A 15,279-nucleotide genomic window follows, 5' to 3' on the forward strand; every position below is an offset into this window, starting at 1 on the left:
GTTTTATAAAAATTATAAATTTTTCCTAAATAGGAAGGGTCGTACCTAAAGGTGATACGGTGACGTTTTCATCACCCAGAGGGATAAGCCAGGCCGCTGCTGAAAAAGAAAATCAAGCAGAAGCTACGGTGTCGTTTAACTGGTCTCCCTCTTGGCGCTTTGATTTTGTTCCTGTGCTTCTTCCCTCTCTTCCTATAAATAGAGCGAGCTTCCCATTTCCCTCCTTTCTGCAGCGGGCGCTAACCTTTTCCATGCCCCCCCCCCCCCAAAAAAAAAAAACCCCTAATCTTCCACAATTAAGAAGAAAAACCCTAGAAATTTGAGCCCTTCTTTTCCTTCTGTTTTAATCGATCCTTTAACAAGTAAATAGACAAGGAAATGGTGAAGAGGGAAGTATTATTAGATAGATGGAGAACCATCGAGGAAGAAGAAGTTCACGCCGACGATGGCGATAATCCAGTCATACGACGCCGTCTTCACCTCCTCAAAGAACAATGGTCTCTCTCTTATTTTCTCCCCTCAATATCACTATGCTTTTATTACTGTATTCTTATTGTTAAATTAGGTTTATTTTTATTTTTTATTTCTTAATTATAGGTTTTCAGACACATTTAAGTACTTGATTAGTTTGCCCGGAGAAGAACATATATGGTGTGGAAATTTTGATTTGATGGGCCCACTTTTAGAGACATTTTACAATTACTACAAAGATGACCGGCCGGACTCTCCTCTCCGGCTTCTGTGGAAGAGGATGTCTGGTGAAATGCGGCATTGCATCCAGTGTGTATCTCAGCATCATCACGCTCAAGAGATGTATGACAAGGAGTACGAGATGAGTTCTATTGGGCCACTTCTTGAGGTGTTAAGGAGTATTGATGAGGAAAGGGTGACTCAGCATCTGAGAGAGATTAATGATAGATTGAAGAAGCAGGACTGTGATCATTTGCGTGATAATGTTGATGTTGTTAGTCTCATGTATGAGGTATCATTGTTATTATGGACTGGTGTGTTTGTTTCTGCTTTGGTTTTTGCTTAATCTTTAATGTTCATTACCTTTTGATGACATGTATGAAAGATGCCAATACAAAGTTTCACTATGCTTCAAGCATTGCATATAAGTAAGCAATTTTATAGTTGGTGTACTAATAGGAGTGCTCTCAAAATTATTTGAGTATAATAACTATTTAATTGGAAAAAAAATGGAGTCTTTGTGATCGTTTCAGATGTCTAGTATCCAAATTGTATATTATGGTTTGCTGGGTTCTAGGTAGAACAAGGGAGAAGAGTTGTGTGTTTCTTCTTTGAAAATGCTCTTTGATTTCTTTTCCAACCAGCTTTTGCTAATCTTTTTTCTTTGGAATGGCGATTGCATGCTTGTGTGCTTTTTGCTGTTTACTGAATCACAGGTCTTGATGTTTCCTGTCTTACTGGATGATCAATCTTTGCTATCTGAATTTGAATTATTCATCGAAGCAGTCGATAATATGCATGAACTGGCTTTATCTGGACATCAACAGTTTCCGGTATTTTGTTGGCCGAGTCTGCCTTGACACAGTTCCGTTGCTTTCTTTATCCCTGTCTTTCTTTCCATTCTCATAGGCCACATCTGATGTTTCAGGGTGTTTATGCATTGCTTTTTCTGAATAGAAGAGTACGCACTGTTGGTAGACGTTTAGCACGATCTATGGAGAAATTGAGGTACTGTTTAAATTAAATAACATGTACAATCTAATTGGAATTTTTACTTGCATGAAAGATTACAATCATTGGTGTACCACATTATATGATCTATAAGTCATGAATGAAGCACTATTGTCATCTTCCAGATTGTGGCCATCCTTACTGCAAAAATGCTACCTTCTAGTCATGTCAACATCAATTGGGGATGCAGGGTTCACTATATATTCTTTCTGATTAATATACCCTGTTTCTGTGTAGGGGAGCAACAGATTTGGAACCTTTGCAGCCGTTACTGAAAAAATTTATTGGGTTTTTAGAGACAGAAATACTGCCGTCAGCATCTAAGACTTCGAGGCCAAGAGCACAGATGGAGCGCCTATCCATATGGCTTGGAATCACATCATTGTACGAAGCGGTGACTATAATCTTAACCTTAAACTACTCTTTCAACTTTCTTTTTTCTGTCTCTTTTCCACTCTCCCAATGACGATACTTACACTTCTGTTTTATGAAGACTTGAGTTCCTAGAACCTCCAGCTTTTGAAGAAGGCATACTGGAGTGCTATCCCATTTTTTTTGATATTGTGCTCAACCATATCAGTGGTGATTCAGCCGAATTTTCTCATGCAGTAAGCTGTTTGAAAGAACTCTTCAAAATGCTTGGTAAGGCAGAAGTACCTCTTCTTCTGTGTTCTTTTATTTAGTTATTATTTTTATATTTCAATTAGTATTGATTTAATGATGGAGTGATCCTTTTCCTGCTCTTTGTTTCTCTTAAGGTTGCAAACTCTGGCTGAGGTCTACGTTGTCTCCAAGTGTGATGCGTAACACATTACTGGGCCAGTGTTTCCATACTCGAAATGAGAAAATCCATAAAGACATTTTAGATCTTTTTCCACCTTTTCTGCAGGCATGTCTGGACACCATCCTGCCATCTTCTTTACCCTGGGCCCTTCATCAATGATTCTTTACTCCCCTTGTCATTTATACAATTAATTGTGCCATGTATTTTTCTTGACATTACTGATGTGCAGAAGTTTATCTGTCCAGTCCCTTGAGGCTTTGCAAGATGGGGAACATGAAAAGCAGCGAAGGCACTTCCTTTATTTCCTACTCCATCAAGTTCCCGTGAGCAGCAACTTCAATGTTCTTACAAGAAAACTTGCATGCAAGGTTTTTATCACTTCTAGATTTCCATTTTAAGTTTCTGTTGTGGATAGTTATGCTGTTTTATCTCATTAATGCTATTACTAATTGCCGTTTCAGATAGCCCTTCTTATCATACACCGAGGTTACAAGATGAACCCACCATGCCCCCCTTATGAATGTGCTCATATGTGGTATGTAGCGTTGAATCCTCTATATTTGTCGATGGTCATAAATTGGAAGCTCCTTTTCCTTATTGATAATATTTTTTATATTTTTCCTACAATTAATATTCAGGGATTTTACCATGGAATTAGGGGTTGAAGATATGGCGTGGCTTAAGTTTGGACTTGCCTTTTAAGTCTGGCTAGAAATGTTTTAGAAAAAGAGATAGTAGGTATGGGGAGAGATTTTTATGGGAAAAATCATATGCTGTCAAAGGTGGAGGTTCTTGGAAGATAATTTTTTTTTTGAAGCATTATTCACTGTGCTGTTTTACCTCTATTTTTAGAACTCAGGGATTTACACTTTCCATTTTCCTTATAAAAAGGAGCAAAGAAGAAAATTCATACATTTTTTTGAATTGTCTGCTTCTCTTTGGCATCTCTTCGTCACTTAAAATTCCTGCTTGTGTGAAGTTTGAAGGCTCCTAATGTAATGTTATAAAGATTTAGAATTTGAAAAAGATGGTTGGGGGTTTTCACTTATGCATGCTTTAATATAATCTGATTGAACGACTGCTCTTAAGAGGAATCAATGTGCATGGATCACTTATAGCAATCGTTTTAACAGGGGCCCTTCACTTGTGGCAACTCTGAAGGATTCATCACTTCATAGTGCTCTCCGGCAACCTGCATTTGATCTTATACAGATTATTTTGGTTTCTGATGCTGCTGCCTTGCTAAGTACAATGTGGAGTAACCACACAATTATTGAAGCTGATACAAACATTTGTCTTGAGCTGAATGATGATGTTAAAGATGAAGATAGGCTTCCATTTGTTATTGACATTGAAGATACGGATGGTATATGTTGGAGTGTATTCAGTGCACAGAGCAAGATCGCCTCTGAAGAGCACAGAGGATGGATGTGCATTCCCATGTTATGGATTGATGTTTTAGTTGATATGGACCCATCAGTCCTTCCATTGCCATTTTTGAAGGCTGTTTTCTGGGCTCGATCTCATTTGACAATGGTAGAACCTGAAACCAGTGTGCAAACAGTTAGAACCTGGCTTTCTACTTCAGCCACAGAAATCTCCACTTCATTTGGGTGGAAGGTTCCGACAGGTTTTGATGATGGTGGGGTTGGAAAGGAGTCAAAAAACTCTATCAAAGTGTCAGTGATGCATCTTCCTTTAATACGAACATTCAACAGGTATCAGGCAATTCTTTATCTTACTGTTAGTTTATGTCTTCATGCTATAGCAACGCATGTTATAGGTGTATACTAGACTTGCCAGTCCATTCTTGGTTGATGACTCTGGATGCTTCCTCAGGTTAACCACACACTTTTTAGCTCTAATGAGGCTAGGGGAATTACGGAATCAATGGACTTGGGAGCCAAGCATGGCAGAGAGCTTGATCCTTTCACTTTTGGATTCTAATGATGTATGCAATGATCATTTATCATAGTGGTCAACATCAAGTGAGTGATTGGTCTTCTGTGAGTATCTGCGCATAATCTTTTGTTGCTTGATGCAGGATGTGAGACAATTTGGCAAATGTATCTTGGAGCAGGTCTCAAGCACACGGGGTCTTGCATGTGGTTTGAAGTTTCTTTGCTCCAGCGGTGCTTCTTTGGCGGCCATGTTTTTAGGCTTGAGACATGCTTTGAAAGTGGTGAGTGGTCACTGATAACATTTCTTTTGTGTAAGTCATTTGAAAGTGCTAATGTTTTGTTGCTTTTTTATTTTCCTTCCATTTTCATAATTTTATAAAGCAAGCATTGTGCCAAGGACTTGTATCTAATTTCAGTCAGATCAAATATATAAAATTTATTTCTGTACACACTTACTTGATTAAATGGATTAATGCATGCTTTTCAAGGTTCTAAGTGGTCCCTTTCTTTTTTTCATCCCTGGTGCTCTCTCTAAGCAATGGTCTTTTTGACTGTGTTCACAATAGTTGGCTTGAAAAGGCTGCTGTCTTTGTGACAGTTATTTGTACAAAAGGGTCTGATATTCTGTTAACAGCAAATGACTGTAAACTCAAGTACCTTTGTGGAGTCCAATCCTTGACTTGCCTGCTGCTAATCTGGTCTCTATGTTCTTTCATATATCATTTTTTTCAAGCTTCTATGGCTTAACCAGATTCTTTTTATTGCTTTGTTTAATAATTTTGCACTTCTACAGGTTCAACTGGATTCTGTTGTATCGAAGTTTCAGACTTTACAACATCTTTTCTTTGTTCTGTGCAAACTAATTAAAGGGGATTTACATAAACCAGATTTGCCACAAAATTCATCTGATGACTCAACAATCAGAAAGTACTCTTCCCAAGGTGGATTTCTGACACATCCGGTCTTTGATTCTTCTTGTTCAAACATTGATGGACATTCATTAAATGATGACTTGAAATTGCAAGAGAAATTTCGCTACTTACTATCAAGAATTGCATGGCCATCAATTCGGATGTTCTTGGTAGAAGGAAAGGCATTTATTGATTACAGTCTTTGTCAGGTATTACAGAGTTGACATTAATGAATGTTTCTATTTAGCCTCTCTGTGTGTGTGGCTGGATGTGTCTGGTGTGTCAGTGTTCACGCTACTTTCTTGTAGATAATTAGCTGATGTTGTTGAAGATATCAAATCAGCTCTGCCATTTAACTGACAAGTGACATTGAGTAGGCATTCTTTATCTCTTCTTGTTTCAGATGACATGTGTCCGTGTGCTTGAGATCCTCCCTGTTGTTTTTGAGAGACTTTTCCAACCTTTGTTTAAACATGCATGGGATAATGGAAAGGTGGTGGAAAATCCATCCAACTTTGGATGGCTTTATGATCTGATGGACTGGGGAAAGTCATCGCTTAAAGTTGTAGTTGTCTACTGGAAGCGAACAGTAATTTATCTACTCAATCTGCTTAAAGGCTTTTGCAGTAATGCTTCTGAGTTGACCGTCAGGGCCATTGAAAAACTTATTTCATGTGGTGAGCTTTTTTATTTATGCACATATTGCTTTCTTTTTCACGCTGTTGATTATTTATCATTTTGCTTCATTTTCTTTTGATGTTTTATGTCTTCTTTATACAGATAATATAAGCATTGATCAATTGACAGAACAAGTATCACACCTTCAGGTTGCATTATCCAAGGGAGTTTCTTTTGATAATGTAATGACCACTTCAAATCCAAAAGCTCCAGATGTGCTTCCTGTTCCTGTAGAGGATGCTGATGTTCAAATTCTAGACTCAGTATCAGTGAGTGATAAGAGAAATAAAAGTGATGTGATTGTAGTTTCAGATGATGAAGCTGAAAAACAAATTTCACCTGTTAAGGTGGCTGTTTCCACAATTGACTCATGTCAAATAAGTTTGGATAGCAAGAAAATTGCTCCTGCTGATAGAAGTGTTTCACAGACTGATACTGAAAATAAGGGATCTAGAAATGAAACCTCAAGGGATCTACTGGATGACCTCCAACAAAAAGATGCATTAGACATTACCAGTCTCACTTCTCAGAAGCTGGATTCTGATAAATTAAGAGGCAAACAACCTCCTCATCTCAAATCAAAAGGTGGATCTAAATGCAGTAAAAATGTTCCTCTTTCATCCCAATGTAGAATTGATCTGAAGAGTCCCGAGTCTGTCAGCTCAAAAAGCTTGAATGAAGCTGGCAGCAGCATGATTTCTGAAACAAGAGATTCAATACTGAAGGAGTTGGTGCGTGACACTGGTGCGGATCCACCAGAGGCTGGAGTAAAATCTGTGAGGCAGCAGCAGTTTAATCTGACAAAGTTAACTGCCACTGTTCCTAAACGACAAGTTATTCAACTTAAAACGCCTGCTGGGAATAGATTGGGAAATTTACAGAGATTGGAGGCTGGAGTTAAAAGATTCAAGCCTCCTAGACTTGATGAATGGTATAGACCCATTTTGGAAATAGATTACTTTGCTATAGTGGGATTAGCATCTGCAAGAAAAGATGAGAATCGGACTGTTAGTAGATTAAAGGAGGTTCCTGTGTGTTTCCAATCACCAGAACAATACGTTGACATTTTCCGGCCACTTGTTTTGGAGGAGTTTAAAGCACAGTTACGCAGTTCCTTTTTGGAGACGTCTTCATGGGAGGAGATGTATTATGGCAGTCTATCTGTGTTGTCTGTTGAAAGGATTGATGACTTTCATCTTGTCCGGTTTGTCCACGATGAAAGTGATTCTACATCATCTAGAAGCTTTTCTGAAAATGACCTTCTTTTGCTAACTAAAGAAGCTCCAGAAAATGCATCCCATGATGTTCATATGGTTGGAAAGGTATTTTACATCTCTAGCATTCTGTTGAATGATGTGTTGGTGTCATGTTCTGGGTACATATCATGAATTTCTTGTCTGCTGAATACAGATGCAGATTTGTTTTGATCCTGCCAAGTTTATAAGTTTTAGGTTATATGTCTATATTATGCTAAAGCAACCTGTTCGATTCTCAGGTGGAGAGGCGCGAAAGAGAGAATAAAAGAAGGTCAAGTATACTCCTCATCAGGTTCTATTTTCTAAATGGTTCTTTGCGTTTAAATCAAGCTAGGAGGCAACTTGTCGATCGTAGCAAATGGCATGCAAGTCGCATCATGAGCATTACACCTCAACTTAGAGAATTTCAGGCTCTATCATCAATAAAGGGCATTCCCATCCTTTCAGCTATCTTAAAACCTGTCAATGATTCTCTTGGTAATAATGAATCGAGAGAACTAGGTCTGAGTAATCTTTCTCAGCCCTTGCAGCAGACACTGAAGTCATCTTTTAATGACAGCCAACTGCAAGCTATAAGTGTCACGATTGGATCAACTATTTTGAAGAAGGATTTTGATCTGTCTCTAATACAGGGTCCTCCAGGTTTGTATTTCAACATGGCTTAATTGATAGTGGATCTAACCCCTTTTATTTTTGTTCCTAATGTGTTTTGTTTTTCTTTTTGAATAGGGACTGGGAAGACCAGAACCATAGTGGCCATTGTCAGTGGCTTGCTTGCTTCACTACAAGGAACAAAGGATACAAAAAATTCTCTAAAGGGGCATTTGAAACAAGGTAATGGTTTGTGCATTACTTCAAGGCCAAAGATTAACCAGTCTGTTGCAATTGCCAGGGCTTGGCAGGATGCAGCATTGGCTAGGCAGTTAAACAAGGACGTGGAAAGAAATGAAAAGTCTGTGGAAAGTTCTTTTAGGAGAAGGGTGCTAATCTGTGCCCAATCAAACGCTGCTGTTGATGAGTTGGTGTCAAGAATTTCCAGTCAAGGACTTTATGGCAATGATGGGAAAATGTACAAGCCATATCTTGTAAGGGTTGGCAATGCAAAAACAGTTCATCCAAATTCACTTCCATTCTTTATCGATACACTTGTTGATAATCGTCTTGCTGAAGAGAGGATGCATTTGAGTGATTCTAAGAAAGATTCAGGTATAGGCTCTTCTGCAGCATTGCGTTCTAATCTGGAAAAGTTAGTTGATTGCATTAGGTTCTATGAGGCTAAGCGGGCTAACTTGAAGGATGGAAATTTGGACCTCAAAAATTCTTTGGAAGATGAATTGCATAAAGAGGATGAAACAAAGCAAATGTCAGATTCTGAATTAGAGATCACACTAAAGAAATTATATGAAGAAAAGAAACAACTTTTTAAAGATCTTAGTGCTGCTCAGGTGCAAGAGAAGAAAACTAGTGAAGAAATCAGAGCAATGAAACATAAGCTGCGGAAGTTGATATTAAAGGATGCTGAAATAGTGGTAACCACATTAAGTGGATGTGGTGGAGATCTCTACGCAGTTTGTTCTGAATCTATGTCAAATTATAAATTTGCTTGTCCATCTGAACATACCCTATTTGATGCAGTTGTCATTGATGAAGCAGCTCAGGTAAAAATCATTATGCTCATTGTTTGTTTTTTTAAAGTTACCCATTTTATCTGCATAACATTCCTTTCATTGCTTCATTTTTAAACTTTCTTCATCTCTTGCAGGCACTGGAACCTGCTACTTTGATTCCTCTTCAACTTTTAAAGTCGAATGGGACAAAGTGCATCATGGTAAGGACTGTGTGCTCCGTTATTTTAAAGGCATCTTGTATATTTTAGTAGTTATACTTATGTTGTCATTTTTATGCAAGGTTGGTGATCCAAAGCAGCTTCCTGCAACAGTTCTCTCTAACGTTGCAAGCAAGTTTCTTTATGAATGTAGCATGTTTGAGCGTCTACAAAGGGCTGGTCACCCAGTAACCATGCTTACCAAACAGGTGAGCCTGGATTTTTCCCCCTCAAAACTTGACTTAAATTCTACGGTGTTTTCTATATCTAATGATACGGTTAAATGCTTGAAATCATTAACGAGAACTGACTTTTGGGCTTGGGCTGTCGGATATTAACTGTCAAAATATTCACCTATGTGCTTTGGAAAGCTGTGAAATAGGAATATTGGGCTTGTTTCTTTTTTCCAATGTTTTTTTTTAAAGGTATGGTTGCAACCACAGATTTATTATCACACGGGATGCAGGGTGTTCACAGGAAATATTTTGGTCTGTGCTTTGTTTTATTGCATTATCATCCGCTATAAGTATAACAACAATAACAAATTATTAAATGTTTCTAGGACATTTAGTTCATAACATTTTCTTCTGGCTGATTGCAATTTTTTTTTTGAATGTTAAGCAATAGTAAAGCTAGTTGGTAAATCTGCCATGAATGTTTGGGTTAAATACACTGAGTTAAAGAAATGCTCACCTCAAGGCAACTGTTGTGGGATGGCATAGTTTTTATAGCCTTTTTATGATGCAGTAATGCTTTAGGGACCTGCAAAAGGCTATGCTTAGCTGATATTAACATTTCCTCACATCTTGACTTTTTTTTCTTTTCTATCATTGGATGGTATCATGTTTCTTGATGTACTCTCTTATTGTGTGTATTTTCCTGTTTCTGTTTAATTTTCTCGTCCAATACTTGTTGCATAAACTTTATGCTTGACTAAAGGTATGTGTTCTTTTGGCAATCAACTGCAGTCAGGTTAGTTTGGTGAAAATATTGTCAGTAAATGTTCTTTGATGAAAATATGGGGCTATAAAATAATACAAGAATTTGATGAAAATTTGAAGATATTTGTACTGATTTTGCCAACTTCCTACTGTTTCAGTATAGGATGCACCCGGAGATTTGCCGGTTTCCCTCCTTGCACTTTTATGATTGCAAGTTGATGAATGGAGAGAAAATGTCAAACAAATCAGCATCATTTCATGAGATTGAGCTTCTTGGCCCTTATTTATTCTATGACATTATGGACGGTCAGGAGCTTCGCGGTAAAAATTCTGGTGCATCGTCCCTTTATAATGAACGTGAGGCTGAAGCTGCAGTTGAATTACTACGATTTTTTAAAAGGAGGTATCCATTTCTTTTCCAGAGAAAGCACCACCACATCTTCCTTCGTTTCAGTTCTTTGTTCATGAATAATATAATTTAAATACCTTCTTTAGGTACCCATCCGAGTTTGTTGGTGGTAGAATTGGCATCATAACTCCATACAAGTGCCAGCTCTCACTTCTGCGCTCTCGTTTTTCTAGTGCATTTGGATCATCTGTAGTCGCTGATATGGAGTTCAATACTGTTGATGGTTTTCAGGGCCGAGAGGTTGATATACTGATACTTTCCACTGTTAGAGCAGCTAACTCAAGTATCTCTACTAATGGGTTGAGCTCCAGCAGTATTGGGTTTGTTGCTGATGTAAGACGGATGAATGTTGCCCTGACAAGAGCCAAGCTCTCCCTTTGGATTTTGGGTAATGCGAGGAGCTTGCAGACGAACTGGAACTGGGCAGCTCTAGTAAAGGATGCTAAAGAGAGAAACTTGGTCATCTCAGCGAAACAGCCATATGAATCCTTGTTCAAAACAGCTCCTAGGGATACTTGCAGGATAGAGAGTATAAGACAGTCAAAGCATGTTGAAAATTTTAGAGGCAGCGGCAAACTAGGCAAACAAAATGAACAGAAAGTGTACAGGGATAAAAACTCTATTCGTTCCGTTACTCGATGCGATGGTACTGTTGCTGGAGATGGTAAGGATTTCTATGTCCAGAGTAGCAAAAGAAAAGCCAGAGAGGAACATGATCTTCCAGGGAAAATGGATCTTTCAAACAATGACAAGTCTATAATTCCAGGGGAATCTGTTACTGGTGATGAAAGCAAGGGCACAGACAGAAGTCAGAAGAAACTTAGCTCTGGTAAGAAAGATAATTGTGCAAATTCAAAGAGTACTAGGGAGCGTTCTGAACATGAACTGGGTGATGGCCACAAAAAATTGAAATTGAGCTTGTTGAGGGGAGCTAAGAAATCTATTGAAGGTAAGAGAAGCCAGAAGAATTTGGACAGTTCTACATCCTCAGCTGAAGGCAGCCTCAAAAGTAAGGAGGTCAATGATGGTAGAGATCCTAATCCTGTAGATGTAATTACAAAGAGGAAAAAGCAACGTGAAGCTGTTGAGGCCATCCTAAACTCATCTCTCATTTCCTCCAAGAAGTCAGAACCATCAACGAAATCTATGTCTTCCAAAAGGCTTCCTTCTCCAACCTCAGTTGTAAGTGGTGGAATCAGACCACCCAAGACAAGAAAAGGTAAACTTTGCTTTTTTTCTGTAATAAGCACTGGAAATCTGTCCCAACCTCCCCAGTTTCAGTATGAGTGACATATTCGACTTGAAACATGTTCTTAGGAGTGTAAGAAAATACAATTCCACCTTAGATGTTTTGAACTTTTTTTTTTCAAATTCACCCCCATCTCTTTTAATTAGGATTTTGATGATTTTAAATGGCAGGTTGTTACTGATAGTTATATGAGAAAAACTGCTAATCCTATACTGGATGTATTTTCAGACATTCTAAAAGAGAAAACTGGATACTTTGTGTGAGTGGTGATGTTGTCGGATATCACTTTAAAATACTTGGCTGAAACCAACCCAATGCCATTTTCTACATGATGTTTGCCTGAAAAGCTTGTTTGAGGTAGCTTTTTTGTGTGCAGATGCTTGATATTTCCTCACCTGCCATTCTTATTTCACTTCTGGCAGGTCCGTGGTGACCTGAAAAAGGTTTATTGCAAAATCAGAGCCATCAGCACCACAGTAAAAGTGAATCTTTGTGATCCCAGTACGGTATGGTGAAGTTGAATTCCATTTCTGAGATTTTAGCGAAAGCCTAATTTATCATCCCTGTAATTTTTTGGAAGCTACAAGGAAGATAGGGGGGCAGTTGTAGTAAAAGTGAAGAAGCCCTACTTGATCTTGAATGTCAAGGTAAAGCATGGATTGGATAAGCTTGGTTTACGTCTTGTGGTTCATTGTCGCAGACCCCCAGGGCAATACAGCATTGGTCTTGAAAATATAGAAATAATACTAGCGTGGCTGATCATTGTGGATAAGTTTGATTTTTGGTTCATCACTGCATACGCTTGCTAGCTGTTTTTTTCCGGGTGAGTTTTGTCTAGAAAATCTAGTTCATAGTGCCTCTCTGATGATACCTTGTTCCGAGCGACCAAAACCCTGTACATACTGGTTCTTGTAAATACTTGGGATTTCAGCAATGCCTAGCGTGAAAGCTCAGATTTCTTGTAAGTTTTGCTCTCGGTCCTGCATGCTGATCACCCTAAAATAATGTATGCAAATTTATCATGTTTTTTTCCCAGCATGTGAAGATGTTGGGGATCTGGAATTTGTTTGGTGTAACCATTCTGCAAATATTCCAGTCAATGTATTGCTTTGATGTTTGATGCAATTAAACGTCGTAGAATTTGTGTTTATTTGCAAGATTTATTGCTGTTGCTTCAAAGTAAAAAGCAGGAGGATATGTCAATGCCGGATTTGTTCATGATCCATGAGCATAGCTTTCAGCCCGTCCTGTTTGTTTCATAGATCCCTGTTCTTTCCTTGCCGTTTATGTTTGTTGTGTTTTTATGCATTAAAATGCTCGTTCTCGTAGATTTGATCTTGAATGTTAGCTGACAACACTGTACTGTGGAAGGCATATGCAACCTTCGTCAGAGCACCGTGAGCATAAGGTAACTGGATCTATCAAAGCTGTGATTGACCATGAACGAGAAGGGATGATTTGAATACGACGGTAAGATATCTCGCCTTAGATTTTGTTGCCTTCGGGGCAACCCGCATACAGTAATAACACGAGGCATGCATCTGGTCAAGTGCAAGATTTCACGTGTAGTACCCTTGCAGAAGACGTACAGCTCCTCTCATGCTCTCTACGTTTCCTTCCCTTCCCTTCATGTCTCCACCAACCAGAGAGAGGATTGGCTGTCTCACCAACATTTTTTAATTCACACCTGCCCATCCGGCCACGAGAGTGTTGTTGGTAAGATGGTGGTGTTCGGTTAAGCTATTGAATTTGAACAAAACAATTAATTAATTAATTAATTTCTTTAAATTTTTTATCAAATTTAAATCCACAACCCGCAACATTGAGACACTGTAAGGTATGATACCGGCGTTGTAAAGGGATTACAAGAGGGGCCGAGGTCGAGAGAGGTTGGCGTACAAGTTGCATTAGGGAACGTCCATGTACATAGTGTTAAGTAACATGCAGATGCAATTCCAGATAGTGTATTAATGAGAAATATAATATAATTAATTAATTAGTGTATTAATACAACAGTAGCCAGCGAGTGAAGGCACATGCATGCAGACCACACAAATATGACAATATATATATATAGCAGTTTAGCTTTTTACCCCCCTTATTTCCTTCTCTATAAAAGAGGCCCACTTGCCGAGCAAGCTAAACATCTAGATCTCAACCGATTATTCCATTTTTGTTCCATATATAAATATTATAGCTAGCTACTTGTAGAGATTGTACACTAACAGTCTCTTGGACCTGCACACAGCGTTAAATTAGTTTGGATGTATTGCAATTGAAGTTGTTTGACTTGTTCCACAAGTACGTAGAAATCGGGGGGGACAAAAACGATGAAGTAAAACTACATGGTAAATTTATATGCAGTAAAATGACAGATATTTTATGGGGTAAATACATGTATTATGTCATGCATATCTATCTATCTTAGTGGTGAAGTAAATAATATTCATGATCCCCAAAGAAACATGAGCATGTGATGTTCATATATATGATCTAGCTAGCTGCTCATATTTGGCATGTGACCCCCCCAGTACCTTCTTTCTTCTTCTTCTTTTTTTTTATCGAACATGAAAAAAACACGTACTCGATGTATCCATCGATCGATCTAGCTATTATGCAAGTCCTGATTGGTGGTCCTCTCTCTCTCTCTCTCTATATATATATATATATATATATATAAGCCAGTAACCCTTGCTATGAGTTATTTTTTCATCTCGGGGTGGGGAAAAATAAACCCTCAGTCAGTCAGTCAGTTGGCCTATGCCTTGTGTACATTATGATCCCCACATGCCTATTCAAGTAACTAAGAGATGAAATCATGCAGTATATATGGACCCAAAATAATTATTTGCAGTATTTGGTGGGGCAGTGCATGCATGAATGATTGGAAAGGGCACATATTGATGATTGGATTTATAAGCACCGCATGCACGCCTCTCCTGCTGTCCTGCAGTCATCGTGTGTGCTGATCAGTTAGAGTTGCAAATAATTAAAGGCCAAAAAGGAGCTGTTTGGGTCAGGCATGGCAGCTTGCAATATTGTTGCAGTCCTCTATCTATCTAATTCATGTTCAGAAACCGCCCTCCCTCCCTCCGCTTGCATTATTTGCCGCATGCAGCGCCATAACGAGCCTAAACATTAAATATTGATGAGTTTGTATCGTTGAATATATATATACGACCCCATTATTCGCTCAATCATTTGCTACGTCATGCAGCTGCTGCTCCATCCGGCCTTCAGTTTCATTATTTTGGCAGCAACCATCTCGAGGAACGTCCTCACACGGTCCCATATTACCACCTTTAATTATGTTCCTAGTTAAATGCCATGCATGCCCCTTGTGCTTGCATGCATGTATCCCACACACACACACACACACACACACTAGCTAGCTAGGATCCCTGATCACATATAATTATATATAATGTATCATCTTAAATCCTCGCTTAATCTTAAATCCATGATGGAATAAAGCTCGATCGATCGTACATGCATGATCATTTATTTGGTAATTGAGAGTGATCATCACCCATCAACATTTCCCCGATCCAGTTGATATTGGATATTGTAAACAGGTACAGTACTAATATCTATCTGTTCCTTTTCTATATATGGTTGCACGTC

At 38.5% G+C, this 15,279-nt stretch overlaps 1 protein-coding gene across 5 annotated transcripts; it reads left to right on the forward strand.

Annotated features, from left to right (window-relative positions):
- Nucleotides 1-117: 117 nt before the first annotated feature.
- LOC105141138 (P-loop containing nucleoside triphosphate hydrolases superfamily protein) lies at nt 118-12,916 on the forward strand. 5 transcript variants are annotated; one of them, XR_845322.1, is made up of 23 exons: nt 118-497; nt 598-982; nt 1,407-1,523; nt 1,619-1,698; nt 1,939-2,085; nt 2,195-2,343; nt 2,460-2,590; nt 2,731-2,853; nt 2,947-3,020; nt 3,619-4,203; nt 4,325-4,436; nt 4,530-4,667; nt 5,180-5,506; nt 5,701-5,974; nt 6,078-7,297; nt 7,471-7,873; nt 7,961-8,889; nt 8,994-9,059; nt 9,140-9,265; nt 10,156-10,400; nt 10,493-11,625; nt 12,078-12,269; nt 12,303-12,916. XR_845322.1 is itself a non-coding variant. In XM_011048259.1 (23 exons), the coding sequence occupies exons 1-23, from the start codon at nt 379-381 to the stop codon at nt 12,086-12,088; spliced, it is 6,810 nt and encodes a 2,269-aa protein (XP_011046561.1). In that variant the 5' UTR covers nt 118-378; the 3' UTR covers nt 12,089-12,916. The 5 variants fall into 5 exon arrangements, 4 of the variants coding, with proteins under 4 accessions (XP_011046561.1, XP_011046559.1, XP_011046560.1 ...); XM_011048259.1 differs by having other exon boundaries at nt 5,180-5,327; nt 5,412-5,506; nt 12,078-12,916; XM_011048257.1 differs by having other exon boundaries at nt 12,078-12,916.
- Nucleotides 12,917-15,279: the final 2,363 nt, after the last annotated feature.

Source organism: Populus euphratica, unplaced genomic scaffold, assembly GCF_000495115.2.
Source record: "Populus euphratica unplaced genomic scaffold, PopEup_1.0 scaffold250.1, whole genome shotgun sequence".
In the NCBI taxonomy this organism is placed as follows: domain Eukaryota; kingdom Viridiplantae; phylum Streptophyta; class Magnoliopsida; order Malpighiales; family Salicaceae; genus Populus; species Populus euphratica.

Excerpts from the sequence above, each read along its gene's own strand:
- LOC105141138 (XM_011048257.1), top strand. The coding sequence starts at position 379 with ATGGTGAAGAGGGAAGTATTATTAGATAGATGGAGAACCATCGAGGAA. Across the intron at positions 1,524-1,618 it reads CTGGACATCAACAGTTTCCG|GGTGTTTATGCATTGCTTTT; the intron begins GTATTTTGTTGG and ends CTGATGTTTCAG. Across the intron at positions 1,699-1,938 it reads CGATCTATGGAGAAATTGAG|GGGAGCAACAGATTTGGAAC; the intron begins GTACTGTTTAAA and ends GTTTCTGTGTAG.